Source organism: Phaseolus vulgaris, chromosome 11 (genome assembly GCF_051622355.1).
Source record: "Phaseolus vulgaris cultivar YP4 chromosome 11, ASM5162235v1, whole genome shotgun sequence".
In the NCBI taxonomy this organism is placed as follows: domain Eukaryota; kingdom Viridiplantae; phylum Streptophyta; class Magnoliopsida; order Fabales; family Fabaceae; genus Phaseolus; species Phaseolus vulgaris.
The window spans coordinates 50020433-50046915 of NC_143508.1; the positions used below are offsets into that span (position 1 = coordinate 50020433).

Here is a 26483-nt window from a genome sequence, read left to right on the forward strand (position 1 = left end):
GATGACTCTTCAAGATCCTTATGAAGTTAGGCGCCTCCTTCCACTCTTTAAATTACTCAAAGACACATGACAAGCTATGAATGGAGAATTTCTTGTAAATAAGATTGTCACATGACAAGCTAGAAACGAGAGCTCCTTGTAAAAGGGTTGTCACATGGTAAGCTAAGAATGAAGAGTTTTCTATACATAGGATTATCACATGGCATGCTAGGAGTGAAAAGAGTTTTTGAGAATTCATTAGTCATTTTTAGAGTCTCTTAGATTATAAATAAGAGAGTCCTCTCTTGTCATTTTCAAACTTGATTGATATATGAAATTATATTTTTAAAATTCTTAGCACATTCTATCAAAGTCTCTCTCGTGCTTCTTGCATTCTTAGAAATTCAAGAAAGTTGACATAACCTCTTTCTTAACCTTTGCACCTTGTAAACTCATGCCCAAACCCTAAACCTCCACAGTCATTCGGTGCTTCCTCCATAAATCCACAAGTCTTCTGCTTCCATCAGTTCCATCAAACACTTTAGTCATTTTTAGTTAAATTTCTCCTAAACTTGGTGTTATTAATCTCTTTTTCTCTTTTATATATAATCTAAATAATCATATTTTCCATTATTTTATTTTGTTATTCTTTTTAATTTTTCACTTTTTGATTTCCACCTATAAAATTTAATGATACTAGTTTTACAATGTTATGTCCAAAATATATGAATTAGAAAATGTGATTAACTTAGCTATACAATTTCCCCCCTTTTTTCTTTCCTACCTTTGAATGTTAAAAGGCCGCAAAAAGCTCAATAGAAAAAAAAAAGAAAAAATACTGTAAGATTAAATGTAAAATTTAAATGTTATATTAATTAATAATTTGTCCATTAATCAAATGGTCTATATAATTCGGTAATTGTTTTTCTTTCTTGCATGGCTGAAACATGATGAACAAAATCCCCAAATTTAATATATATTAATTAATTTAATTAATATTCAAGAAAGAAAGGCACGGGTTTTTGAAAAAAAGAAAATAAAAAAATCCTCAAATTTAATTAATAATATTCTACCCTATTATTTTCTTACACTGAAATTTATTTTAATAATTTAGAAGATTGGTAGCAAGGTTCAGTGTAGTGAATAAGAAAACGCAAAAGTTATCATCGTCATCGTCTCCTTCGAACGCAAACCCCATTTTCACTCCAATTTCTCACTCAAATCGAATCTCCTCACGCTTTCGTTCTCTTTCACTTCCTTTCTCCTTTTTCCTAAATTTAGGGTTTTCCGAATCCCAATGGCCGAGGTTATGAATGTGCCTCCAGAATCCCTCGACAAATCCCCTTCCTCCGCCGCTCCCCCTCCTCCTCCTCCGCCGCCGCCTCCAACTCAGCCAACCCCTGCCGCGGATGACCTTCCTCCCCCGCCACCGCCGTCGCATTACCCGCCCCGGCGAAGGGATCGCAGAGACGACAGGGATTTCGATCGCCCTCCCAACCGCCGCGGCGATTATTATGACCGCAACGCGTCGCCGCCGCGAGATAGAGACCGGGACAGGGACAGGGATTTCAAGCGCAGACGTAGCCCGAGCCCTCCCCACCGCGACCAGCGGTATTCTCCGGCACCGCGTCGGTCGCCTCCGCCGTACAAGCGGTCGCGTCGGGGGAGTCCTCGCGGCGGCTATGGACCTGATGATAGGTAGGATTTGTCGTCATTGTATGATTGTGGGAATTGAATTTCATTTTATTGACTTGTTTTGGCTACTTGCTGTGCTTTTAGAATTAGACGTTTCCAGGAACTCTTAAATGTGAAGTCTGTGTTAACTGCCATTTGGTGCAAAAATCGCTTTTTGTGAAAAGTGTTACGAATCAGTTTGTAACTAATGACAGTGATAGTTGTATGATTGACGTGAAGAAGGTTTTGAAGTGTGGTTGAGATTATGGTTTCGTTAAAAATCCTTCATGTTGTGGGAAATTGTGGTTGCAAAGACTCCAAAAACCTTGATGTCGAGGCTGAAATTGAGGTCGTCAACTGTTTCTTAAAACCTTGAATGTGAGAAAAGTGTTTTTTAAGAGAGAAATATTTCTGAGAGGGAATTTTATATTTTTATGTATTTTACAAAACTTTTTTGCACCTTTTTAATAATTTTCTTTCATGATGTTGCAATTTTTCTTCTTCTAATAGACTGTAGTCTCTGTTTTGAAGGTAAAAAGATCATGTTAAACTTATAATTTTTTTTAATGTTGTCTTGTTGGAATCTGGGGTTTATTGGAATTGGGCATTTCTTCTATGAAAGATATAATAGAAATTGTAGTTACTGTGATAGAAGTATTGTTGTATCTTCTGTAGTTCTGATGTGCACTACATGTAGTATAGTTTCAGTGTAATAATGCTAGTGAAGCTGACGGTATCCTATCTATTATGATTTCTTGTGTCAGCTGTTGAATAATATAATTTACAGTATTGTTACGGTGAGTAGTTGAGAATATTTTTTCCACATGAAGGGATTTAGTGTTACATATGGTTTCCTGGCATACTTTTGTTCTCTGAGAAACGTAAGACTGGGTAGGATATTTTTCTGTACTTCTCATGTTATAATGAAAATCTGTGGTAACGTGCTTAACATGTTTTTGTGTCTCTTTGCTAACTTCCTTCTTTCCTTTACTTCTGCTTCATCCATTTTCTTGTCCTGCATCTTTTTTGTGTGCTTATTTTTCTTTAACCACATCTTCTGATTATTGCAGACATGGATATAATTATTATGGTGGTTATGAACGGGGAATGGGTGGAAGAGGTGGTTATGCAGATGAGAAGTCCTACGGTAGGTTTGGACCACGTTCTGCAGGGGGGTATCAGAATGGGATTTCTGGTATGTCAATAATTTCTAATAAGTACAATACAAGCATTTTTCCTATATCCCATAAATCCCATTTTAGCATCTCATTAGTTTTAATTGTTTTGTAAGTTAGTATTTTCATTGTCTCCTTACTTTAGCATGAGGAAAAACATTTGGATAATATTTTTGATTTTGATTTTATTAGATTTCATGTTTTCATTATTGAATGCTATTACCTATGGTGTTTGATGAATTGGCCTTTTCAGATTATAATTCTGTTTTTTATTTAATGACATGCATGTGTATAGTCCATAAATCAACCAAAATGGGCTTCACCATGTTTTATTGGTTGAAATTGTTTCTCTATGCCCCCTACTCCTCTCCTCATAAAACACATGCTTACCGACCCTATATTTGTATTCATTGTGTGCCCCATATCTTTGGTATTTGTCTTACATATCTCAATTCCTATGTTTTTAATTTTTGTTGTTGTTAAAAGCCTAATTTTTGTTTATGAATGTTAATCTATGGTTGTCCAATTAACTGAAATTCTGATGACATCCAAACTCTTACCTACCAGCATTATGTATCCACATTATGTTTTTCAGATAAAGGCAACATTTACATGCTTCTATGTTTTTGACCTTGGTATATTCCTTTTTGACTTTTGCAGATGTAGAATCTAATCGTGGTTATGGAGACATGCAAAGTGGTGCCCAAAGGTCAGCTTTGTAATTTTTTTGTTATCCAAATCTAATTAATAAATATTACTTGCAATTGGTGTGCTGTTAAGGGGTTTACAAATGGGGGAACATGTTTACTTCACATTTTAAAGGGTGGCTGCAGTTGAAACAATTTGACAAGGCCAAGATGAGATATCCGTATTGAGATTATGGACCCTCTGCAATAGATTTGGTGTTAATTATATAAATGGTGAAAAATAGAATAAAAACAAGGTGGTATTTTTCTAATTTTTGGCATAAACATACTGGAAAGATAATATAAATAAACCAAATATTTCCTTTTATTTTGTCATTTTTAGTTACAACAGTTTCACTGTGGAATTCTTCATCTCTTTTTGTTTTAGCCTCGTCATGGTTGGTATTCTTAAGATTTTCTACTGCTCTCCATGGTTATATTAGCCTATCTCTTGAAACAGTACATATTTCTGCATAAAATTTGATAAAGCCACTTATAACCATCTTTTCTTGACAGTTTGCCCATCTCAATCAGTTGATATCCAATTTAAGTAATAGTTTTCTAGACCTGCCCTGTAAATTAGTCGATATCCAATTTAAGCACTAATTTTCTGAACCAGCCTTGTAAATTAGCTGAAGTGATCATTAACAGTTTACATAGAAGTTTTCGTAGCTATACTTGTAATTTGAATATACCTACCAAGTCAAACTGAAGATCTGTACTACATGCTACTGTTGACATTGCATGCTCTTTGTCACATTCAAAAATAATAATTTATTACCTTTGATAAAAGAGTTTCTCATTAGGCCATCTTTGAAGATGCTGTATCTATAAAAGTTTTGGAGAATTCAGCACATTAGTCTTATCTTGCATTATTTTTCTGATCTGTTTTTTTTTTCAAACTATTTTTTCTTTCCACTTATTGGATCGTGTAACATTTCTACACCCAAGTCTCTTCAAGTTAGAGCTTTCTTAATAAATAGTTAGAGTAACACATGATTATGTCATTACTTGTTTAATGATTCTATGTTGTCTTTATTTTACTCCGACAATAGATTTTTTGGAAAAAACATGTTAACATTAAGATATTTGCGAGTCATATCAGGGAGGGGTTGATGTCCTATAAGCAGTTCATTCAGGAGCTTGAGGATGATATACTACCAGCTGAAGCAGAGCGAAGGTAAGTTTTGGAGAATAATATATTTTTGTATCGTGTTAAAGTAACAAGCTTTTTTGGGATGCTCATTGACAAATGGCTTTTGGCGATTTGATTTTCTAGGTATCAAGAATACAAATCAGAGTACATCTCAACCCAAAAACGAGCTTATTTTAATGCCCATAAGGATGAGGAGTGGTATATTTATTCTTCCTCCTTAAAATTGTTCAATCTTTGAAATGTTTACTGTGAAAAGCAAGTGACCATATATTCTCAAGATCAACTGATATAATGTTCTTTTCATTATTTCATTAACTTCAGGTTGAAGGATAAATATCATCCAACAAATTTGCTTACAGTCATTGAAAGGTGAGTTTTTTTTATCAACTTCTGCCTAATTAGGCATGGTATATATTGTAATGTTAATATTGGTGGGCCTTTTTTTTTTTTTTTCATTGTGGGGTGGTTATTAGATAGGCTGGTGGATTAATTGTTTTTTATCAAGACATTTAAATTGGAATTAAAATTGTCTGGTTCATGATCTTATAGGAGGAATGAAAATGCTCGGCAGCTAGCAAAGGATTTTTTGCTTGATTTACAGAGTGGAACATTGGAACTGTATGTCCTTGTTCTCTCTCTTTCTCTTGCTCTCATATATGTTTGTCTCTCTCTTCTCTTCTACTTCATGCTTTCACTTTTTCCATTAGTATCCACCAATGATACATAATTTGTATCATGTACAATGCAGAAATCCTGGTTTGGATGCCTCTATATCCAGTAAATCAGGGCAAGCTAGTGAGCCAAATTCAGAGGAGGAAGGAGACACTGGAGGTAAACGAAGACGGCATGGAAGGGGATCTAATAAAGACAATGATTTCTCAGCTGCTCCAAAGGCTCACCCAATCAGTTCTGAACCAAGAAGGATACAGGCAGATGTTCAACAGGCTCAGGTCCTTGTCCGTAAGCTTGATGCAGAAAAAGGGATTGAAGATAATATTTTGTGCAGCAGCAGTGATCACAATAAAAATGATGACAAGGCACACAGTGGATCTGTGGGCCCCATAGTAATAATACGAGGCCTAACATCTGTTAAGGGTTTAGAAGGTGTCGAGCTTCTGGATACACTTATAACTTTTCTTTGGCGGATTCATGGTGTAGATTATTATGGCATGATTGAGACTAATGAGGCTAAGGGATTTAGGCATGTGAGACCGGAAGGGACAGGGCATGAAGAAACAGGTAAATCGGGGTCTGATTGGGAGAAGAAGCTTGACTTATTTTGGCAAGGAAGGCTGAATGGTCTGGATCCCTTGGAAATAATGACTGCTAAGGAGAAGATAGATGCTGCAGCAATGGAAGTATTGGATCCATATGTTAGAAAAATTAGGGATGAAAAGTATGGATGGAAGTATGGATGTGGAGCTAAGGGCTGCACAAAGCTTTTTCATGCTGCTGAATTTGTGCACAAGCACCTGAAGCTCAAACACCCAGAGCTTGTTATGGAACAGACTACCAAAGTACGAGAGGATCTCTACTTTCAAAATTACATGAAGTAAGTAATAAAAGTGGCTTCTTTCATCCGGGGTTATTCTTGCAAGTTTTTTTGGTGAAATATCACTTACTGTTGCCTTTTGCTGCAGTGATCCAGATGCTCCTGGTGGGACACCTATAATGCAGCAATCTCAGGTATACTGCTGATTTTGTTTATAACATAAGCTTATATTTAGAAGACTTTATGAACTAAATATGCATGATTTGAAAATATTATCTTTATGGTTGGATTGTGAGCATAAGAGTCAGTCACGAGTGATCATGGGGTGGCAGAGTAGAGAAACCCCTGCAGCCCTAACTTAAGGCAATCGTTGCAGAGCGCTTGGCTCTCACAGTCATTGTGGTGCCATTCATGGAATATTGCAGCAGTTTGCAGGCTTGGTTGCCGCCCCCTCCATTTGCTGTTGCTGATAAAGCTCTGCAAGACTTCTTCCTTGTTCATCTTCCAGACCCCCTGTCTCTTGCCATTGCTGACTGCTCACTTCCATCTTTGTCATCAGCTTCCAAAGAGACATTTCACTTTCACTTCATAGATAGGGGTAGCGCAAGATAATGGGTCTCAAATTGAGTTCAGTAGTCTTTTAAGTGTAAAACATAATATATATATATATATATATATATATATATATATATATATATAGTCAACTAAAGAATCATACAATAATAATACAAAATATAATTCTATTAAAATATCCAAACTATATAAGGATAATATATAATATAATAAGTTAAAAAGAATTTTAAAAGTATGTAATAATGATAAAAAGATAATAGTTTTAAAAAATAGAGAAACTATTTTAAGCATACTATATAATAATATAATAAACTAAATGGTGATATAATACAAACTATATGTAATGTAAAATTATATATAAAAGAGAAAACAGAACAATGGACATCCTACTCCTGGTATCCTGCTAGTGTTTTCCCTACTGCTATGTACTATCGACTACTGTAGTTGTGAGAACCTTTTGGCATTTAGGTTCTGGTAGTCATTTATGCTTGATTGGCAAGCATTGTAGATAAATTCTGCACAGCATGTCAAATAGTGAATTTTTCAAAAAAAATCTATTATATATTATGTATGCTTGAGTGTAAATAATATAGTGAATCAAACCTTAGGATTTATGAGTTGGGTTCTGAGTTTCAGATTCTCATGTTCCTTTAATTTCTTTTTTTCAAATTTCAGAGGGACAGGCCCATGAAACGAAGATTAGGTCTTGAGGGCCGATTGAGAGATGATCGCGGTAATAGGCGAGACCATGATCGAAATGACAGAATGAATGGAGATAGGCCTGATAACTCCCCATCCAATGAAAGACAGTCACTTGAGATGGGAAACCGTGATGAAACAATGTATGATTCTTATGCAGGGGCAGGTGTACCTCCATTTGCCTCAGATATACCCCCTCCACCAGTGTTGATGCCTGTTCCTGGTGCTGGGTAGGTTTCCCGTTCTCATTTTCTTTCCACTTTGATATTTTAAGACTTGGTTAGCGATTGATTGATTATATAATTTACAACCCACAGGCCTTTGGGACCCTTCGTTCCTGCTCCCCCAGAAGTTGCAATGCAGATGTTAAGAGATCAAGGAGGACCATCATATGATGCCTCTGGAAGAAAGATGCGGGGTGGCCCTCATATGAGTGGTGCAGCACCAATAATTGCCGTTCCTCCGAACTTTAGACCAGATCCTCGGCGGATGCGAAGGTTAATCTTCTGCATAAACCCTTGTTTAGATATTGTAGTATGCTATCTCCTCTTAAGTTACTTCCCTCGTGTCTTCTTATCAGTGCGTAATCCATTTTAAGCCCTTTTTATCTATTCATAGTGTCACTTTGGTGCTCATCTGATTAGTTCATGATTTGATACTTTGACAGAGTGCCCCTATTTGTTTTTGGAAAGGAATATTCGTTTTCTGGAGAAAATTCTTTTTCCTTGACAGAATATTTAGAAAAAGCACTCTGTAAACTAGCAGAGCTCTGAAACATACCCCAGTAAACAAAAAAATATCAAATTTTTTATTTGCACTTTACTGGATATGTCAAGTTGTTATTTTTGTCTGTGATTGACCTTTTATGATTACATGTTTTTCTGTGGAGCAGTTATCAAGATCTGGATGCCCCAGAGGACGAGGTCACTGTTATAGACTATCGGAGTTTGTAGGTGATTTTTGGTGGACAGTGATAGACATGGATATTTTACTGGGGTCAAGTCTCTCTGTCTTTGGTGAATTTGTTGGAGAAATTTGTGTTACCAGGGATAGACTTTCAATTGTACTACAATTTAGATTTTGATCTGTATATTTCTTCGACTAAATTTCCTTCTAATATAGTTTTTTGGGTTGACAATTTCCTTTAATTTTGTAGGGAAGTTTTCCTATCGCATGGGAAGGTGTTTCCATGATTCTGCAAAATTGATTTTGTTTAAATTTATTTTCAAGTGAAAATAATCTATAACGAAAATAAATCGTTTTATCACTACTCAACTTGGGGAGTGAGGTAAAATTAGTTTGCCTGACAAGATTCACATCTATGTTTTTTACCAAATGAAGTTTAACACGTGTCTCATTTTTCATCCACATGAAATCAAATAACTCTGAATTGAAAGTCATAAACAACTATTTTTAAAATTTGAATTTGGAACTCTCTTTTTCTTCCTGACCTTTTTATTTGTATTCTGTATTTTTCTCATAGCTCTGTTATTTTCTTGCAATTCTCAGTCTGCATATTCTGGAAAATAACTTTTTCTTATATTTTTTTAAGAAGTTCTATGTTCAATTTTCATTTGAATCAAGAACATTTTGGCACCTTCTATTTTATCAAATGATGTTATATGTTGATGTTATTTGATGGAGTAAATAAAGGTTTCATGACTTGATCTGTGGATTTGGGTTGGGGTTGTAAGAAAAATTATTGTTGCCATGATACATGTTGTATTACAATGACATTTTTAGTATAATGGATCAATATTAGATAGCCACTGCGGGAGGAATTGAAAATAATATTTTTATTATAAAAATGTGGTACTTTTCTATTTTTTTTTTAGATTTAAAAAAGGTTTTCCTCTTCAATGACTACTATACCTCATCTATATGATATGGAAAGCTTGAAAACATTTTGATAGAATGTATCCAAAGTTTAGTGAAAATCCAAAAAATGTCAAATTAGATTTTTGTACATATATGTACATGTTTTGGTCAATATGAAAAAGTTGATGTTAGTGGATTTTGCTAAATCCTAAAGAAAACAATTATGTATAACTAATGTAGGATAATATATTTGTGACGTGAGCCCTAAAAAACTACATTCAAATTAATTGACCATAATCACATTATTCAACACATTTTTTACAACATCACAAATTAGACATATTTAGAGTTTTTAGGGTTATACATGACAAGATTATGCAACAATAACCAATTAATAATGATAAAGAACAACCATCAAACAACGATGAAGATGATGGTGGAAGAGCACAACAACCCCACACTTAATCTCTCACATATGATAATATTTTTAGTAAAATAAGGGTGAAATTTAGAATGTATAATAATAATTACATAATCTATCAAGCAAGTACGTGATAGATAACAAGATAAATATTATAATAATATTTGTTTAGACAGAGAGGTAATAAAGAACTACTACTACCAATATTATGCCTATTATTTTTCTCAACTGTCTATTCAAGATTTATTTTTTTAACTATTTTTTTACTCTCTTTTGATGTGTGTATCTTTAATGTGTTAACTGACTTTTAGTCTCCATCATTTACATGAAATCACTTGTAATGAACAATGACAAGGTATCTTTTTACATATTTTATTATAACTTTTTTTAAGTTTTGGTAATTATTTTTATTGAAAATATAGTTATATCAAAAATTTTATTTGCATTGATTATTTTTATCATCATAAAAATATATGGACATATAAGAATTCTCTAATTCTAATTCAGCGTATACATTTTTTTTTTCTTTCAAAATTATTCTTAAGTATACCTATTTCTTTACATAGACCTCTTACGTTGAATAAATTAAAAAGATAATTTAAAACATTTTATAAATTTAATTTTGATAATTTTTTATTAAAATATTTAAGAGTGAATCAGATTAGTTTTTAAAATTAAAAAATACATATTTTAGCTGTTATACGTAAAACAATAACCCACCGTATTCCTACAAGTTAACATGCTTGTATTAATAATAATAATAATAATAAATAAATAAATAACCCCAAGCCAACTCTTTTGAGTCTCAACTTCTTATTGGTTCATACTCTAAGCCACGGATCACGATCACAACCGTACTTTGAAATCAATCAACGGCTGTGATTTAAACCCCAAATTCCAACTTTCCCGCTTCATTTTCGTGCTTTCCACAAACCCTATAAAATCTCACTCAAATTCCCCTAAATTTTGCAATCCCTTGCACTCTCACAGAATCAAACTTTCTTTTTCTCTCTCTCTGCAATGGCAAGAACCAAGCAAACAGCTCGCAAGTCCACTGGAGGCAAGGCTCCGAGGAAGCAACTGGCCACAAAGGCTGCAAGGAAGTCTGCTCCGGCGACCGGCGGTGTGAAGAAGCCTCACAGATTCCGGCCAGGTACGGTGGCGCTGAGGGAGATCAGAAAGTATCAGAAAAGCACCGAGTTGCTGATCCGAAAGCTTCCCTTCCAACGTCTCGTGCGCGAGATCGCACAGGATTTCAAAACAGATCTGCGGTTCCAGAGCAGTGCTGTATCCGCGTTGCAGGAAGCTGCTGAGGCTTATTTGGTTGGACTCTTCGAGGACACCAATCTCTGTGCCATTCACGCCAAGCGCGTCACCATCATGCCTAAGGATATTCAGCTCGCGCGCAGAATCAGAGGCGAGAGAGCTTGATAGTTCTTGAATCCTTGTCACTCTGTGGTATTGAATCTAGTTACGCATTTAGTCTAGATATTATTAGATTTTGTCATGTCTTTGAGATCTGAGAGATTCTGAGACATTTGTTCAGTGTAGCCATTGTAGTTTGTGGGAGATTTGTGAATTATCCAAAGAGCTAATGAATTTGGTATTACTTTTGTATTATTTTTTTTTTTAAGTTTTAAAGAATATTTAATTAAATAATTTCAAAACCATGTACTCTAGATTTACATTGATATACTCTTCATGAACTCTAGATTTACATGGATTGACAAAGATATTATAATAATATAATTGGTGAAAGATAATCAATGCAAATATTGAACTTTATATACTAAAGATAAAAAGGAAAAAAAGTGATAGTAGTTCATTATTTTTTAAAGGGAAGAAATGTGCTAATTCATTAATTAATTTTTTATTTAATTATTTGAGAAATATATATATTTTTTTATTTGATAATAAGTTCAAATGAATTAGAATTTCTTTAAAAAAAGATGAGGTAACTCAATTTAAATTTTTTTCTAATACTGGTTTAATATTCATGCTTAGCCTCACTAACTCAATAAAAATAAAATGTTATTAAGAAAGTACTTTATATTAAGTATTTGCATTAATATCACATTATTATGAATGCACACATTACGTAAAAATGTTACGTGTTTATGCCTTTACACCTATGAGATTAGTTATACCCATAATTGAAAAATAGCCAAAAAAAACACTTAAAAATAAAAACAAGATTATGTATTAGACGGTTTCTCTTACAAGTCCAAGAAGTTTACTACCTTTATCTTTATTTTATTAGTCATTTAAAAATATACTAATTAAATAATAATAAACTCTAAATAATTTGAAAAATATATTTCAGTGTAATATTTACATTTTAAAACCACTTTTTTTTAATCTGTTTATCGTAAAAGGCAACAACAAACAGAAAGAGGCGAAAGATATGAATTTTAGACTCATTTTATATGCAAAGGTGAATTTATTTTAGATTTTAACAAAATTAACTCAGATGAAATTAAATCATATTGAGAATTAGTGTAAAAAATGTAAGTGTGCCACTTCTGTATATTTCATCACCGGGGATGCTTAAGATCGCATTTCCTCAGCATAAACTGGAAGCCAATGTTAGAACACTAGGTTGGGAAGGGAAATACTCTTTTTGACACCACTATTAAAAAAAATACATCAATCCTACAACTAATTTTTGGATTAAAATACTATACGTTAAAGATTGGATCAAAATCATTTAGTAGAATCTATTCTAATGAAAATTTGTTTGATCTATTATTTGTTACTGAATTGTTATTGGACCATCAATAAATTTTTAATTTCATGTACAAGTAGACAGTCTCGACGTGTGGGAATATGTTTGAGATCTTATATGAACTAAAGATAAGACCAAATTATATTACATGAGTGGATGTAAATATAACTTTAGAAGTTGTTTTTGTTTGTGACATTGAATTATAGCTAAATTTACTTCTTAATATATAATATAATAATAATTTATTTAGATGTAAAATGAATCTTAATTACATTTATGGATGTAAATGTATTGGTGCTTGGATGAAAATAGTGCCTAGTGATTTGGACAACCACAATGTCATTGTGCCAGAATACAACTAGTTGACATGGCTTGTTAAATAATAAATAAATGGCATGTGGGTCCCACTTGTTTAGGTGGAAAATTTTAAAAATTCAACGTTTGAAAGGTAGGTTTATGGACTAGTCGTTTGTGAAGGAAGAGCATTGCGTTTGAGGGTTTTGGATTGCAAAGGAAGAGTTGCGATTTTTTTGTGTTTTGCGAAGAAAGAAGAGGTGCGCCAGTTGCATTTTGCAAAGAGGGATTTAGGGTTTCAATAGGGCGGTTTTTGAAGGGAGAAGGAAACAGAGCAGAGGTGTGTTGCGATTTTGAAGGGTTTAGGGTTTTGGATTGGAAGTGCGATTACGATTTGATTGGGGTGAGATTTGGATTGAGGTTTTTTTTTTTTTTTTCATTTGATTGGTGTTTATTTGTTTGATTGTTTTGGTTTGATTTTGATTTTTTAGTGTTGTTTATTTGTTTGGTGTTGTGGTTTTTGAGTTTTAAAGTTTGAATTGGTTTGGATTTTGTTGTGTGTTTTCCGCTTTGCAAATTTGGGATACTGGTTTTGAACTTTTTGTGTTCTGACTTCCTGGTGATAAATTTTGTTCCATAATTCCTCATTAAAGACAAATGTTGGTGTTAATTTGAGTACCTTATTGAGAATTGTTGTGGTTTTTAGGTGGGCAATTCCAATTTTTTGGTGTTGCATGATTTTTTTAGTTGTGATGCTCGTGTGTGGAGTGGTGCAGTGCATGAGGTGTGTGTAAATGACAAGTTTTGTAATGTAAATGTTAATGTAGTCAGTTAATCACACTGACATTAAGTGGTGACCTTTGTGGGAATAGGTGGTGACCTGCTACAATGTTTTTGCACAGTTAATTATTTTTCAAAAATTCTAATCTGTGTTGTTGTTGTGTTTGGTGTTGCATGTGATGTGTGTAAAGTCATCATAGTGGACAACAACAATGTACATTTAGTTAATCTCAGTGTGAATGTGATCAGTCAGAGTAATTGGTGACATGTGTTGGAGTAAGTGGTGACTTAGTACGAACTTTATGCACAATTAAGTAATTTTAGAAATTGAGTTCTCTTGTTATTGGATGAGGTGATGTAGTGCATGAGGTGTGAGTAAAGTGAAACCAACAGAAGACGTGATGGTTAAATTTTGTATGGTCTATATTAATATTTTGACTGTATTTTGATGGGGCACAAAAAAAAGGAACAAACTTTACTTTAGCAATAGGGAAACGTCTAGCCTTTTATGTGTTCTTGGTCGGACGTATGAGACAAGGCTGCTTCTTCCTGCACCTCCATAGCTTCTTCTCTCACCTCCATAGATTTTCATATTTCCAGAAATGCCCCTCTGTAATATTCCGGATTATATAATCCGGAAGTCATTTTTCAAATTTGTAATTAGCTTCCGGATTATATAATCCGGAAGTCTTTTCTCAGATGCATGATTACTTTCCGGATTACATAATTCGGAAGTCTTTTTTAACTTCCGAATTATGTAATTCGGAAGTCTTTTTTCAAATGCATTTCCGGATTACATAATCCGAAAGTTATTCTATGGGGGTGACACAAGAAGGATAAAAATGTATTTTCATGTTGTGTATGGAGGTGCCAAAAGAAGATATGGAGGTGCAGGAAGAAACAGTCATGAGACAAATAATGCTGGAAAACCACTAAGGATTCTTCACTCTAGTATGACTACATTGACACAGGTCTGAACATCATTTTTACTCCAACATCATCCCCAACAAGCACAGTTCAAACCTAAATATGTCAAGGTGTTATATTATACATTCCATACTTAAACACTATGATGTTGACGTTGTATGGTTGATATTTGATGCTACTAGGCAGTTTGTGGTCCAACAAAGTGGGAAAAATCTTGATAAAAAAAAATCTTTGGAATTCCATTCTCTAATTACTTCATTATGTTCGGCAAAGGGAATTCAAATAAATCCTTCTACAAGAATTAAACCTCCAATTAACAACAAATTCATACACAAGAACTGCACCAAGAATGACCAACACAAGATTCAATCCCACGAAGATGAAGAACATAACCAGGAACCCACAATACAACAAACAACGAGATTGCAATCATCACATCTTCTTGACAATAGTATGGTTAAGAACATCATATGTTCAACAACAAGAAGCAACAAACATATTATTTAAGAGAAATGGTGGTTGATCCGCCAACAACTTGTTCAGAAACCAACTCTATAAGAAATAAAAAACTTATTATTATTGAAACTCTTCAAAATCATAGTTTAACAATGATGATAAATATGCATCTTTTAGAAAATACTATGTACATTAAGTATCTCTACCTTTTGATGTGATAAACTACAATATGGATCAAACACTCCTCCTATACTAAAAACATACTCAGATGCTACTGTAAAAACATGCATGACTAATAATTCTTGTGTTATGTTTGAAAGGATTGAAAATCTACATGAATTAATTTCCCACCAATCTAAAATATTCAAATTTGCACTTTCTTCCTCTAAATATTTGTTAAGCTAAAATTTGTTTAAAAAGATTAACCCGTTTGCAAAAATTTATTCCAACCATATGGATCATTCTTATAACTAGTTATCTTTGCATGTGTCATTTTAAGCTTCCATTAATCAAACAACAACTTCAAAGAAATATTCAATCTTGACTTTAACACACATCCATTACTGGATAATAAAGTTGATCAATTCATATATCTCTTTTTGTATCTAAGATCTAATACAACAACATATTCAATTTGTTAGGTTCACCCCAATATTTCTCATATATTTGTTTTCCATTTTTTTAGCAATACTGGTCCTGTTGGACTTAAGCAAATGATTGATCTCATTCCAAATCTCTACAATGTACATATTACCAGTAACATAAGTGGTATTGGAGATGTGCAAAGTAGATTCGTAAAAAATGCTAAAAAGAAAGTAGAACATACTCCCAATCTTCATTAGAACGGAAACCAACACCCTTTCCTAACTCATTAGCATATTTTGTATTGTAAAACTCAAGTTTATTAATTAATTTTTTATGCTTGAAAGTAACAAGAACATCAAATAAGTTGAATTCCACATAGTTTCAACAACTAAGTAGATATGACCTTTATATTCAATGTTTTGCTTTTTAACACACTCTTTGAATTTTATAAATCTAGAAGAAGATGATTTAATATGTTTCACTGCAACACGAATTCTTAAAATAGAGTTGTCAATTCGTTTTAGTCCACTACTAACAATTAAGTTCAAAATATGTGCACAACAACACATGAATATAATTACCTTTCAAAAACAAAGACAATAGTCTTTTATTCAAGTATTATCTATTGCCAAAACATGAAAAAAATTTAGTCATGACCTATCTTGTATGACTTATTATTTGACAAAAATTCAAAATCATTTTGTCCAAATTTTAATAATTGTCAATTAAGTGGGCTATCAAACACAATTCTGATTGAGGTGAAGTTCATGCATCAATAGTAAGACAAACTCTCTAACAATGTTGAGAAAGAAACTTCTTCAAATATAATTTTTTTACATTCTATAATGATACAATATTCCGTGGTAAGGATAGCGTGATGAGAACTTAAATCTTGGTTGCAACGCATTTGAGTACCTTATAAAAGTAAGATGCTCTACAAATCAAAAAGGGAAGTTCAACTTCACAAACATTTTTACCAGTTCTTATTAGCAAAATCCTTAATCAAATCTACCATAAGGAGAGTAAATATCCCATCAATTGTTGAAGATGCACTTACATTTTTGCCTCTTGTTTTTTTCTTTATTGGGTTATCTGGACATCTCAAAATTACCCATTTACGTTGTTTCTTTCTCATATCAAATAAGGATATCACAATACTTCATTGAGCACTCTTATTCGACTTAAGTTCTAGTTGAATAAAATGATTTCAAGTTTATGAGCAATTTTTTCTTCTATCCTTATTTGATGTGAGAAAGAAACAACTTTAATGCGTAATATGTGTTGAGATATATAAATAAACCAAATAAAGAAGAGAAGAGGCAAAAGGTAAGTGCATCTTTAACAATTGATAGAATTATTAACTCTCATACTTATGGTAGATTTGTAAAAATGTACAAACTTTCCTTTTGATTTGTAAAGCATCTTGCTTTTGGAAGGTATTCAAATGCATTGTAACCAAGATTTAAGATCACATCACACTATACTTTATCACAAAATATTGTATCATTATGGAATACAAAAAATATATATATTTGAAAAAAGTTTCTTTCTCAACATTGTCAGAAAGTGTCTCACTACTGATGCATGTAATTCACCTCAATCAAAATTATATGTGTTAGACATCTTGCTACATTGACAATAAATGGAATTTGCACAAAATGATTTTGAATTTTCGTCAAGTAATAAGTCATACAAGAGAGGTCATGACTAAATTTGTTAAGTCATGCTTGCATGAATGGGAGTTTAATCATGTTTTGACCTTGACAGTAGATAATGCTACATCAAATGACACATGATTTCAACACCTGAAGAAAATACTACTTATCTTGGAATAACTTAGTTTGAAAGGTGACTATATTCATATACGTTGTTGTGCACAAATTTTGAACTTAATTATGAGTAGTAGGCTAAAAGAGATTAACAACTCTGCTTAAAGAGTTTGTGCTGTAATGAAATATATTAGATCATCTCTTTCTAGATTTATGAAATTCAAAGAGTGTGTTGAAAAACAAAACATTGAATATAAGAGTCATATATGCTTGGATGTTGAAACTAGGTGGAATTCAACTTATTTGATGTTAGCTACTCCTAACAAGCATAAAATGGCATTTGATAAGTTTGAGTTTCACCACACAAAATATGCTAATTAGGAAAGGAAATTGGTTTGCCTTCTTATGAAGATTGGGAGTATGTTAAGTCTATTCTACCTTTTTTGAACATTTTTTACGAAGCTACTTTGTACATCTATGGTACCTCTTATGTTACAAGTAATTTGTACAAGTTAGAAGTGGTAGGAAATTGGAATGAAATCAATCATTTGCTTAAGTCCAACCGTACAACCAATGCTACATATAAGATAGCTGAAAAAATGAAAAAAATATGAGAAATATTGCAGTGAACCTAGCAAGTTGAATATGTTGCTAATTGTTATTGTCTTAGATACAAAATGAAATATATGAATTGGACAATTGATCAACTTTTTGATCTAGAAAAGACAAATAACAAATGTGTGTTTAAGAATGAATATTTCTTTGAAGTTGCTTGATGAATAAAAAAGTCAAAAAGGGAAAGTTGAAAATGACACACAACAAATACATGCAGAGATACTTAGTTATAAGAATGATCCATATGGTTGGAATATTTTTTTGCAAACAATAGGCTTAACCTCTTTAAACAAATCCAAGCTTCAAAAATATTTAGAGGAAGAACTTGATACAAGTGCAAATTTGAATATTCTAGATTAGTAGAAAATTAATTCATGTAGATTTTCAATCCTTTCAAACATAGCACGAGAATTATTAGCTATGTCTGTTTCTATAGTAGCATTTGAGTTTGGGTTTAACATGAGAAGAATAATGCTTGATCCATATCGTAATTCTTTATCGGATCAAAAGGTGAAGACACTTATTTGTACATAGGATTAGCTAAAAGATACACCCTATATAATCATTTTGAAGAGTTCCAATTATGTAGTAATGTTACAATTAAATACGTATTAAGTAACAAAAAGTTTTTCATTTCTTATAGAGTTGGTTTTTCAACAAGATGTTGACGAATCAACTACCATTTCTCTTAAATAGTATATTTGCTTCATGATCACAACTTGATTTCTTTGAGGTTGATATTTTAAGAATTGTTAAGTCTTGTGAATATGCAAATATCCAAGTCATGTGAAAAATGATTTAGTTTTCCTTCCCACAAAATGCACAATAAGAGAAGGGCCAATATGTCTTCATATTGGATGATCTATGTTAGCTAAACTTGAATTATTACTATATAGACATTTAAACAGTCCTATTTCTTTCTTGGTGGATATTATATGTATATTTAAATGGTTATAATTTTTTAATGATCACAAGGCTCAAGTTTAATTAAAGTATTATAGGTAGGTGTATTTTGAATGTTAAGAATTTATGTATTATGTTATCTTTAATTTTTGGTCTTATTAAATTATAATTTTATTATATTTCCTTAATATCTATATAAAATCAAACTTTTTTTACATATTATTATATTAATATCATGTTAATTTTTTTTAGAAAATCTAGATTTGGATTTAAAATTCAATTCAATATTTTTTATAAAAATATGAATTTGAATTTAAAATCTATCCAAAATCCAATCCATAACCACCATTAGATATGATATTAGAATAGGGAAGAAAAGACACAATCTTGTGTGTAATTGCCCTTCTCAATCCCAGTCCCATACAAATGTAGTAGGAATAGAGTCAAGGAACAAAAAGAACACAATCAATCTAAGATTATTGAAGAGAACCTCAATTTCCAACTATCCTTTTATTTTTCTTTTCTCCCACAAAGTGTCTTCAATAATACATACAGTTGTAGTAACTACCTTACCTTTTCTTTCTTTATACACTAACCTATCAATACCCCACCTGTGAAGAATAATCACCTTGTCCTCAAGGTGAAAATTTGGAAAATCCTTGGAGAAATTTTTCTTTTCTCCCAAGAAGTTTCGTTACTAACTCTCCTAGAACTATTTATAATAACTTAGATACAGCTGTTAGGTACAACTGTAGAAAACTACCTTATCTTTTCCTTCTTTTATATACACTATACCAAACCTGTCAAGGACAAATGCAGTAAAATTGGTAACTGAGACTTTTTTTTGAAGAACAACAAACTTTTTACCTATGGATAAATTTTTAGTGCCTTGATTTGCTAATAAAAATAAACAAATAAAGATAAATAAAAACCTATAATCCTAGCAACGCAGAGAAAATTCAAGGGTCACTTGATTAAAAAATGACTGCACATACCAAACAAAGAAATATAAAAGTGAAAGGATTTTTTCAGGCACAGCTCACCATATGTCTCTGAAGCTGTTCTTTGCGCTTCATGAAATTGTGGTAAAACTCACAAAAGTACATGAGGAATTTACAGAAGTGAAAACAATTTGGCAGCATCAAGCTCCTCATGTCCCTATAATTTAACAGACACATAAAATTAAAACACAATGAACAAATTGAGAGTTGAAGCAGGAATAATCTGACCAGCCAGTAGAATATACTGGTTTCAAGTTTTGCATACAAGAAAACAATTTGGCATCCAGCTCCATAAAGCAAATCACAAACTCACAATTACATGTTTCATGCAACTTCAATCTTACTCTTAAATCTACTTACAATAGGCTATTCATATCTATACTAAAGCAGAACAAAAGAGAAAAAAAAATGAAGAAACTAGGACACAGTACTCTTCACACTTGTCTCCTTTTCCCACCCTATCCTTTATAATAATGATAACAATTACAAAGATGATGATATGTTACTAGTAACATTGACATTGAATTTTATTCAACCACAAATTACTGTCAAAAATAACACATGACAGTGATGAATCTGAATTAATTAAAAAACAAGAAACGAAAATGACACATGAATATGATGAGTCTGAAAAAAAAAACTAGAAGTTTGTTTGTTGTAAATTCACAAACAAGGGAGGTTAAGGAACTTAATCCATATTTGTTATGTTACTGCTGTTGAGACTATTGCTATTAATATACAAATGAGAAATGAGAAAAGGGAAAGAACTCAGAAATGATATATTATGATACTGATATTATGATGATGAGTACATGATATCCGTATATGCTTATTCATATCAATGTTATAGTTAAAGTACAAGTACAGTACAGCAAATACAGGTCCAACCTAACAAAATTCTTACACTAATAATAAAAATATATTCTGACAAAAATTATTATTACTATCATTTAAGTTGAATATCAGGAGAAAATAATGAAGAGGTTAGAATTTATAACTTGAGTCCAATACTTCCAATAAAGATAATGCTTACAACTCCTACAGCTGCTCCCGGATGTAGGCCATAGATCTCAGCATGGAGCCTAGAGTATCTCTAGAAACTTGGAATTTCACCTCTGTTTGCCCAGTAGTTGTCTTCGTATCCTGGAGCTGGAAGATGTAGAACTATAAAATTAGCCAAAATATATTGGACAACACAATCTTACAAAACACAACGAAATTTTTTTCTTAGACTGCATAAAATTGCATACTTAATCATGTCTGTACAAGAAATATGGAATCTATTAGAAATCTCACATTGACAATAGATATAACCAAATTATAGTATATAAATGAGTGTAAATTTCATCTTATAAACTAATTCTGTAAGGTTGAGTATGCTTAAAATCCACTTTCTAAGAGAATCGAAATTTTGGGGTCAATATCAAGTTTAAGAATAATATAAAATAAAATACTACTGGACCATCTAAAATCAATAACATGGTGAATTCTATTACTAAAACCAAGTTTTTAGTAGAAGTTGCGTGAAAACAATTGTTCAATTGTTCATGCAACTCAAGGGGTGGTAGTTAGGTAAAGTTCTCCCACAAGTAACGATTCCAGAAACCCGTGACATGGTAAAAGAAAACATTTTATCCACCATACAAGAGGTTATCTGAGCTTCTAATATCAATATTGGACTTATTAGTATATTTTGTACCATTGATACAATGATGGAACATTAAATATGCTAGAGAATCTACTTCAGTTCCGTATAATAACTAGACTTCAACATCAAGTTTGAGTAAATTTTACAAATTCTCTAGAGCATTAGACACAATGATTAACAAATACTTTTGTTTACTAGCATTGATTTCTAGAGTAGATGATCATGATCCAAGACTACATACCCTCAGATTGATGATAGCAACTCTATTGACTGGTGCATTCAACTGTTGACTAATGTAAGTCATTGATCTCAACATAGGCTCCAAAGTGATCCTTGTCACCCTGAATTGCACTTCTGTCTCTCCTAAAGGGCTCTTACCATAATCTTGCAGCTACAAGAGGGAGAGAAAAATAGTTAACAGGGAGGAAAGAATATTTCAGCACGTTGAACCTGTTATCTACACATGGAAACAATATGGTAAGTGAAATAACCTAAATTGTTAGTATTTTAAACAGAGCGTGAAGGTTAAATTAAATGGATATCTGGAAAGAGGCTGATCTCTTTAAATTAATCAAAGTATGAGACAAAAGATATTGAGATATCTGTTTCTCAATAAAAAAAAATTGTGAAGAGAACATAGGTTATAACTTGCAGGCATATACATACCTTCATGTTGATAACTGCAATTTTACTAGATTGGCTTGAATTCTTATTTTCGATGATCCAAGTCATAGACTTGAAATACATGAGGACAACCTGCATAGATAAATGATAGTCAAGTAAAGCAATAATCAGCATAAGTAGATGAAATAACTAATAATTACAAGGGTGATTCCAATCAATACAGAGTTATCTGGAGGGCCACCATCCTGGTGAATAGAAACAGGAGCCATACTAGGATGATTCAGATCAGTGACAGGAAGACCAAGGTCATTATGATTCAAGTGATGTGACAGTGAATCTTGCCAGGGCCACAGTGATGGGATGGCATCCGAAATTGATGAAGGGCTCTTCTTGCTATTGTCTTCCTGACAGCTTCCATTACCCTGAGTATTTGGAGGTGTGACTTTTGCAATAGTTTTCTTCACAATACCTACCCTTTTAGCACCCTCTCTCAAAGCATTCATTGCTACATTATAAGTCTCAACGGCAATTGCCCCTTCTTCAGAAAGCTTAACAGCTTCTCGACATAAACTATTAAAACGTATAGTGAGATTTTCAATGTCAAGTGGACCTGTTACTTTTTCATCAGTTTCAATACAGGATTTTGCATTCCTTGTCCATCGCTTCAAAATGTAGTGCGATGGAAGGGTAAGGACATTTGTTACTGTGAAAACAGTCAATACATGTCGACAAAGAATGCCAGAGTATTCAAACATCTGACAGCTGCAATTTGCCTTCATTTCAGAGATATTTAATGTGACCATGTATGCCTTGTGATCATGTTCATATTTTGCAACTCTGTATTTACTGATCACACCAATATTTTCAACATTATTTGCAGTATATGCAAAAGTTTCCACCAGTTCCTCCTGAAACTTCGTATAAATCTTGTTAGTGTACATATTTGCTGCCTGTTGTTCCATTGGTGATGGAGTCTTCAATACAGGCGTGTTACAAATAGTCTCATAATCTGCTTCTACTTCTTTTTCCAATGAATGTTCAAGAGATATTTCATACTGCCTAAAGAATAAAGGTATGGTTGTCTGTTGATTTACATAGCCATCAAAAAAGGAGTTTACCCCGTGGTTCGAAGTAATAACAGCAAAGAAAGTATCACGAAAGTAAACAGGGGCCCATTGTTTACGAGCATTATAGACTGCTTGAAGCCAATCATTTTTCTGGAGATCATATTTATCCAGAAGAGACTTCCATGTTGATTCAAAATCCTCAGTAGTCTCAGAAAAATTGATACAGCCATATAGATCCCCATAGAATGAAGGATGAGCAAGGTAAATATGAGCCAATCTTTCTTGACCTTCTCTTAAAATATGCCACTTACAAATACAGTGGCGAGTTTCTGGAAACACATGAGCAACTGCTGCTTGTATGGCTCTATCTTGGTCAGTGGTTATGGAAACAGGTGGTCTATCATTCATAGCAGATAGCCACGTCTTGAATAGCCATGTAAAGGAAGACTCAGATTCGTCTAGAAGTAATGAACAACCAAATAAAACCATCTGGCCATGGTGATTGAATCCTGTAAATGGAGCAAATGGAATTTGGTATTGATTTGGTCTATACATTGTGTCAAATATTACAGCATCACCAAAGTAATTATAAGCTGTTCTTGACCTTGCATCAGCCCAGAATACATTGGTCATGCGGTTTTCATCATCTAGTTGTATTGCATAATAGAAGCCAGGGTTTTCTCCCTGCATCTTCTTAAAATAATTCAGAAGATTTTGAGCATCTCTTCCAAGGGTCCTCTTTTGAGAAGATCTTCCATAGCTAAGGGACCCGATACTTCTCATTGGATGGCATTTTTCTGCTGGAGAGGAGTTCCTAACTGAACTAATGGGGGGCTCTAAATTATTTCCATTCAAGGAAGCACAGGATTCATTACGGGCATCAAATGTTGCTGTAACATTCCTTGCAGCACCTACAGAATGTTTACTGGGTTGACGGTTCTGCACCTTTCTAGATGAAGCAAGGGAATGGTTATGGTCCTCAACAAATTTTGTCACTACCCAGTTTGCATCTTTTCTCTCTACCCTAAGCATTGCATTGCAACTTACTATATTCTTCCTTTTAAATACCTCTCTGGAACAAGCAAAGTCCCAAGTTATAATTGGACCATCAGGCTTAGCACGACTGAATTGACCAACATGTGTGCTAAATCCTACATCTCTTGAATATGCATCATAAAATGATTTTGCAGCATCTTCAGATTCAAACAGCATGCCCACAAGTGGTTTCCTATGAGCATCACCATCCTGGTTATTTACTTCTGTTTCAGCCAAGTTTACTTTCATATTTTGTTCCTCATCTTTTTCAGTTTCAACATTTTCAGAAGCAGGTCTATCACTGTTTTCCCCTTCATCTACTGCCTCAAAGTCCATGATTGCTTAGCTAATGATACAAACACTTCATTGGTTTTCCTTGAAAGGACTGGAAAACATGAGTCGTGCCAATCTTGTAGAGGCAATGATGGAAATTGCCAGCATCATCTCTATCTACACAATGCATTGAATAAATACATCAAACAGCAAGTGTTCATAGAAAATATACGATTATGCACTTAGAAGTAATTTTCAAATTCTATAACCCATAAGGTTGAAGGAATATCCAAAAGTTTAAAATGTTAAATAGACCAACACCGTCAACCAATTAGAGATATTAATGTTGGAAATTCCACATCGACTAAAAATAAGTCAAATTTACAGTGTATAAGTGAGAACAATCCTCACCATACAAGTTTTGTAGAATTGAACTAAACCTAAACTCACTTCTTTAGTATCAAAATCTATTCTAGTGAGGTTTTTTGGGCCACTCTCTGAGAGCATTCCTCACCTTACAAAAATTTTGAACAAAATTTTAAAAAATTCACAACATAAAACCACAGATATTTAAAAATTTGGGACTATCTGCTATAGTGTTGAAATTAGGCCAGTAATTAATCTACATCAGCTTTGCAAGCCCTAAAGAAATATTAATCACATAAAATAATACCTAAGTTTGCAAAGTAAATACTTAAACCTATGGTTAGAGATAGTTTTTCGGAACACCTATCATTGTTACTCCAAAAAATATACAAAAAACTCTTCAGTGGAATAACTTTTTTCCTCACCTCAGACAACCATTTAATTACATAAAAATTAAAAATTTGCAAAGTAAATACTCCCACACATGATAAGAATCATTTTCCTGACCATCTACTCAATTTTGCATCAAAATATATACAGAAACCATTCAATTCTATAATATCTTTCTCTCTCATCTTAAAAATAAACTACAAATTGAGAATACCACATCATCTCCAATAAATACAAAAGTTTTCACTACAAATGCTGACCCCAAATCATGTTTACACTTTTACAATTCTCAAAGAGGGTGTCATAACAACCCATTGTTAATTCTTTTAAAAATCCAAACTTGTTCGCATTATATGTTGTAAATGAAGAAGAAAGCAGATTTCACTCACCTGGGGACCAAAAGAAAGAGCTGGGTTGAGGCAGAGATTGTGAGTGAAATGAAAAAAGCAGTGTTTTGGTCCACAAACCCTTGTTGTTGGATATTAGCGATTTTGAGGAGAGGAAGTAGAGCTTGAGTGGGAGTGTCCAAAAACCAGACACAAACATTCTTGTAATTCCACATTTCATTGTACCTTCACACTTCACACTGACATTTTCCCTTTTTTAAATTTTAAATCATATTTTACTTTATACATACATATACATGTATACATACATATATATATATATATTCAGTTCACCAACATATCTAAGTCGTTGACAGATATTATAAAGTTATATTGTAGAGTTAAATTATGTATTTTTTTTTCCTTATATCATACATTTGAAGCCCCTAGCTCTCTACCTGCAAGCTAGAAAGAAAGAGAAATAAAAATTAGATATTTAATGACAGAGGAAAAACTTACTCCCAACAAGGTTTCTTCTACCTTAATTAAACCTACTTTCAGCTATCTCCTAACTTGTGAGCCTAAGAAAAGATTAAAAAAATGAGAGAAGATAACAGAGTTATATTTTCTAGAGAGAAAGTAAAGAAAAATTAAAATTTAAAGAGATAAAAAGTAAAAAAAAAAAAAAAACTTATTTTTTTACATCTTCATAAATTTCATTGAAATAATAATTCTTGGAATTCTGTTGTCTAAAACTTATAAAAACTAGTTTTATGATTCTTGAACTTATAACAGTTAGAGATTGTAATTAAACTTAGAGAATTTTCTCAGAACTGGATGTAGCTCAAGGATTGAGTGAACCAGTATAAAACCATTGTGTAAATCTCTCTTTCTCTCAAACTCTCTAAACTGTTTGATATTTCTGCTGCTATAAACAACCGATTAAACACACAGTTTGAACGGTTAATATTCTGATATCTATTTCTTTTGGATTGTTTGATTGCCTTCCTTAAGTGTTTATCTGAG

At 32.8% G+C, this 26483-nt stretch overlaps 3 protein-coding genes across 6 annotated transcripts; 2 read left to right on the top strand and 1 right to left on the bottom strand.

Moving 5' to 3' along the window:
- Nucleotides 1–1066: 1066 nt before the first annotated feature.
- LOC137818354 (serrate RNA effector molecule) lies at nucleotides 1067–8572 on the top strand. The gene is made up of 12 exons (XM_068621722.2): nucleotides 1067–1677; nucleotides 2724–2848; nucleotides 3489–3537; nucleotides 4620–4694; nucleotides 4794–4868; nucleotides 4992–5039; nucleotides 5220–5288; nucleotides 5419–6222; nucleotides 6311–6356; nucleotides 7411–7664; nucleotides 7752–7931; nucleotides 8327–8572. The coding sequence occupies exons 1-12, from the start codon at nucleotides 1277–1279 to the stop codon at nucleotides 8385–8387; spliced, it is 2187 nt and encodes a 728-aa protein (XP_068477823.1). The 5' UTR covers nucleotides 1067–1276; the 3' UTR covers nucleotides 8388–8572.
- A 2062-nt stretch (nucleotides 8573–10634) lies between these two features.
- On the top strand, nucleotides 10635–11290 carry LOC137827112 (histone H3.2). Its single transcript, XM_068633328.2, has one exon. The coding sequence runs from the start codon at nucleotides 10694–10696 to the stop codon at nucleotides 11102–11104; it is 411 nt and encodes a 136-aa protein (XP_068489429.1). The 5' UTR covers nucleotides 10635–10693; the 3' UTR covers nucleotides 11105–11290.
- An 8392-nt stretch (nucleotides 11291–19682) lies between these two features.
- LOC137824658 (protein FAR1-RELATED SEQUENCE 3) lies at nucleotides 19683–25764 on the bottom strand. Of its 4 annotated transcripts, none has more exons than XM_068630338.2 (6): nucleotides 25521–25764; nucleotides 22222–24552; nucleotides 22043–22132; nucleotides 21618–21767; nucleotides 20762–20877; nucleotides 19683–19885 (listed from the first exon to the last, which is right to left on the bottom strand). In XM_068630338.2, exons 2-5 carry the CDS (start codon nucleotides 24436–24438, stop codon nucleotides 20767–20769), a joined length of 2568 nt encoding a protein of 855 aa, XP_068486439.2. In that variant the 5' UTR covers nucleotides 24439–24552; nucleotides 25521–25764; the 3' UTR covers nucleotides 19683–19885; nucleotides 20762–20766. The 4 variants fall into 4 exon arrangements, with proteins under 4 accessions (XP_068486439.2, XP_068486443.2, XP_068486427.2 ...); XM_068630342.2 differs by having other exon boundaries at nucleotides 20727–20877; nucleotides 25521–25722; XM_068630326.2 differs by having other exon boundaries at nucleotides 22201–24552; nucleotides 25521–25722.
- Nucleotides 25765–26483: the final 719 nt, after the last annotated feature.

Bases quoted from the DNA above. Each gene is read 5' to 3' on its own strand.
- LOC137827112 (XM_068633328.2), top strand. From the start codon at position 10,694: ATGGCAAGAACCAAGCAAACAGCTCGCAAGTCCACTGGAGGCAAGGCT.
- LOC137818354 (XM_068621722.2), top strand. From the start codon at position 1,277: ATGGCCGAGGTTATGAATGTGCCTCCAGAATCCCTCGACAAATCCCCT. The intron at 6,357-7,410 runs GTATACTGCTGA...TTCAAATTTCAG, and splicing joins CTATAATGCAGCAATCTCAG to AGGGACAGGCCCATGAAACG. The intron at 7,665-7,751 runs GTAGGTTTCCCG...TACAACCCACAG, and splicing joins ATGCCTGTTCCTGGTGCTGG to GCCTTTGGGACCCTTCGTTC.
- LOC137824658 (XM_068630326.2), bottom strand. From the start codon at position 24,438: ATGGACTTTGAGGCAGTAGATGAAGGGGAAAACAGTGATAGACCTGCT. The intron at 22,133-22,200 runs GTAATTATTAGT...TTATCTATGCAG, and splicing joins TATTGATTGGAATCACCCTT to GTTGTCCTCATGTATTTCAA. The intron at 21,768-22,042 runs GTATGTATATGC...TCCCTCTTGTAG, and splicing joins TTGCAGTTATCAACATGAAG to CTGCAAGATTATGGTAAGAG.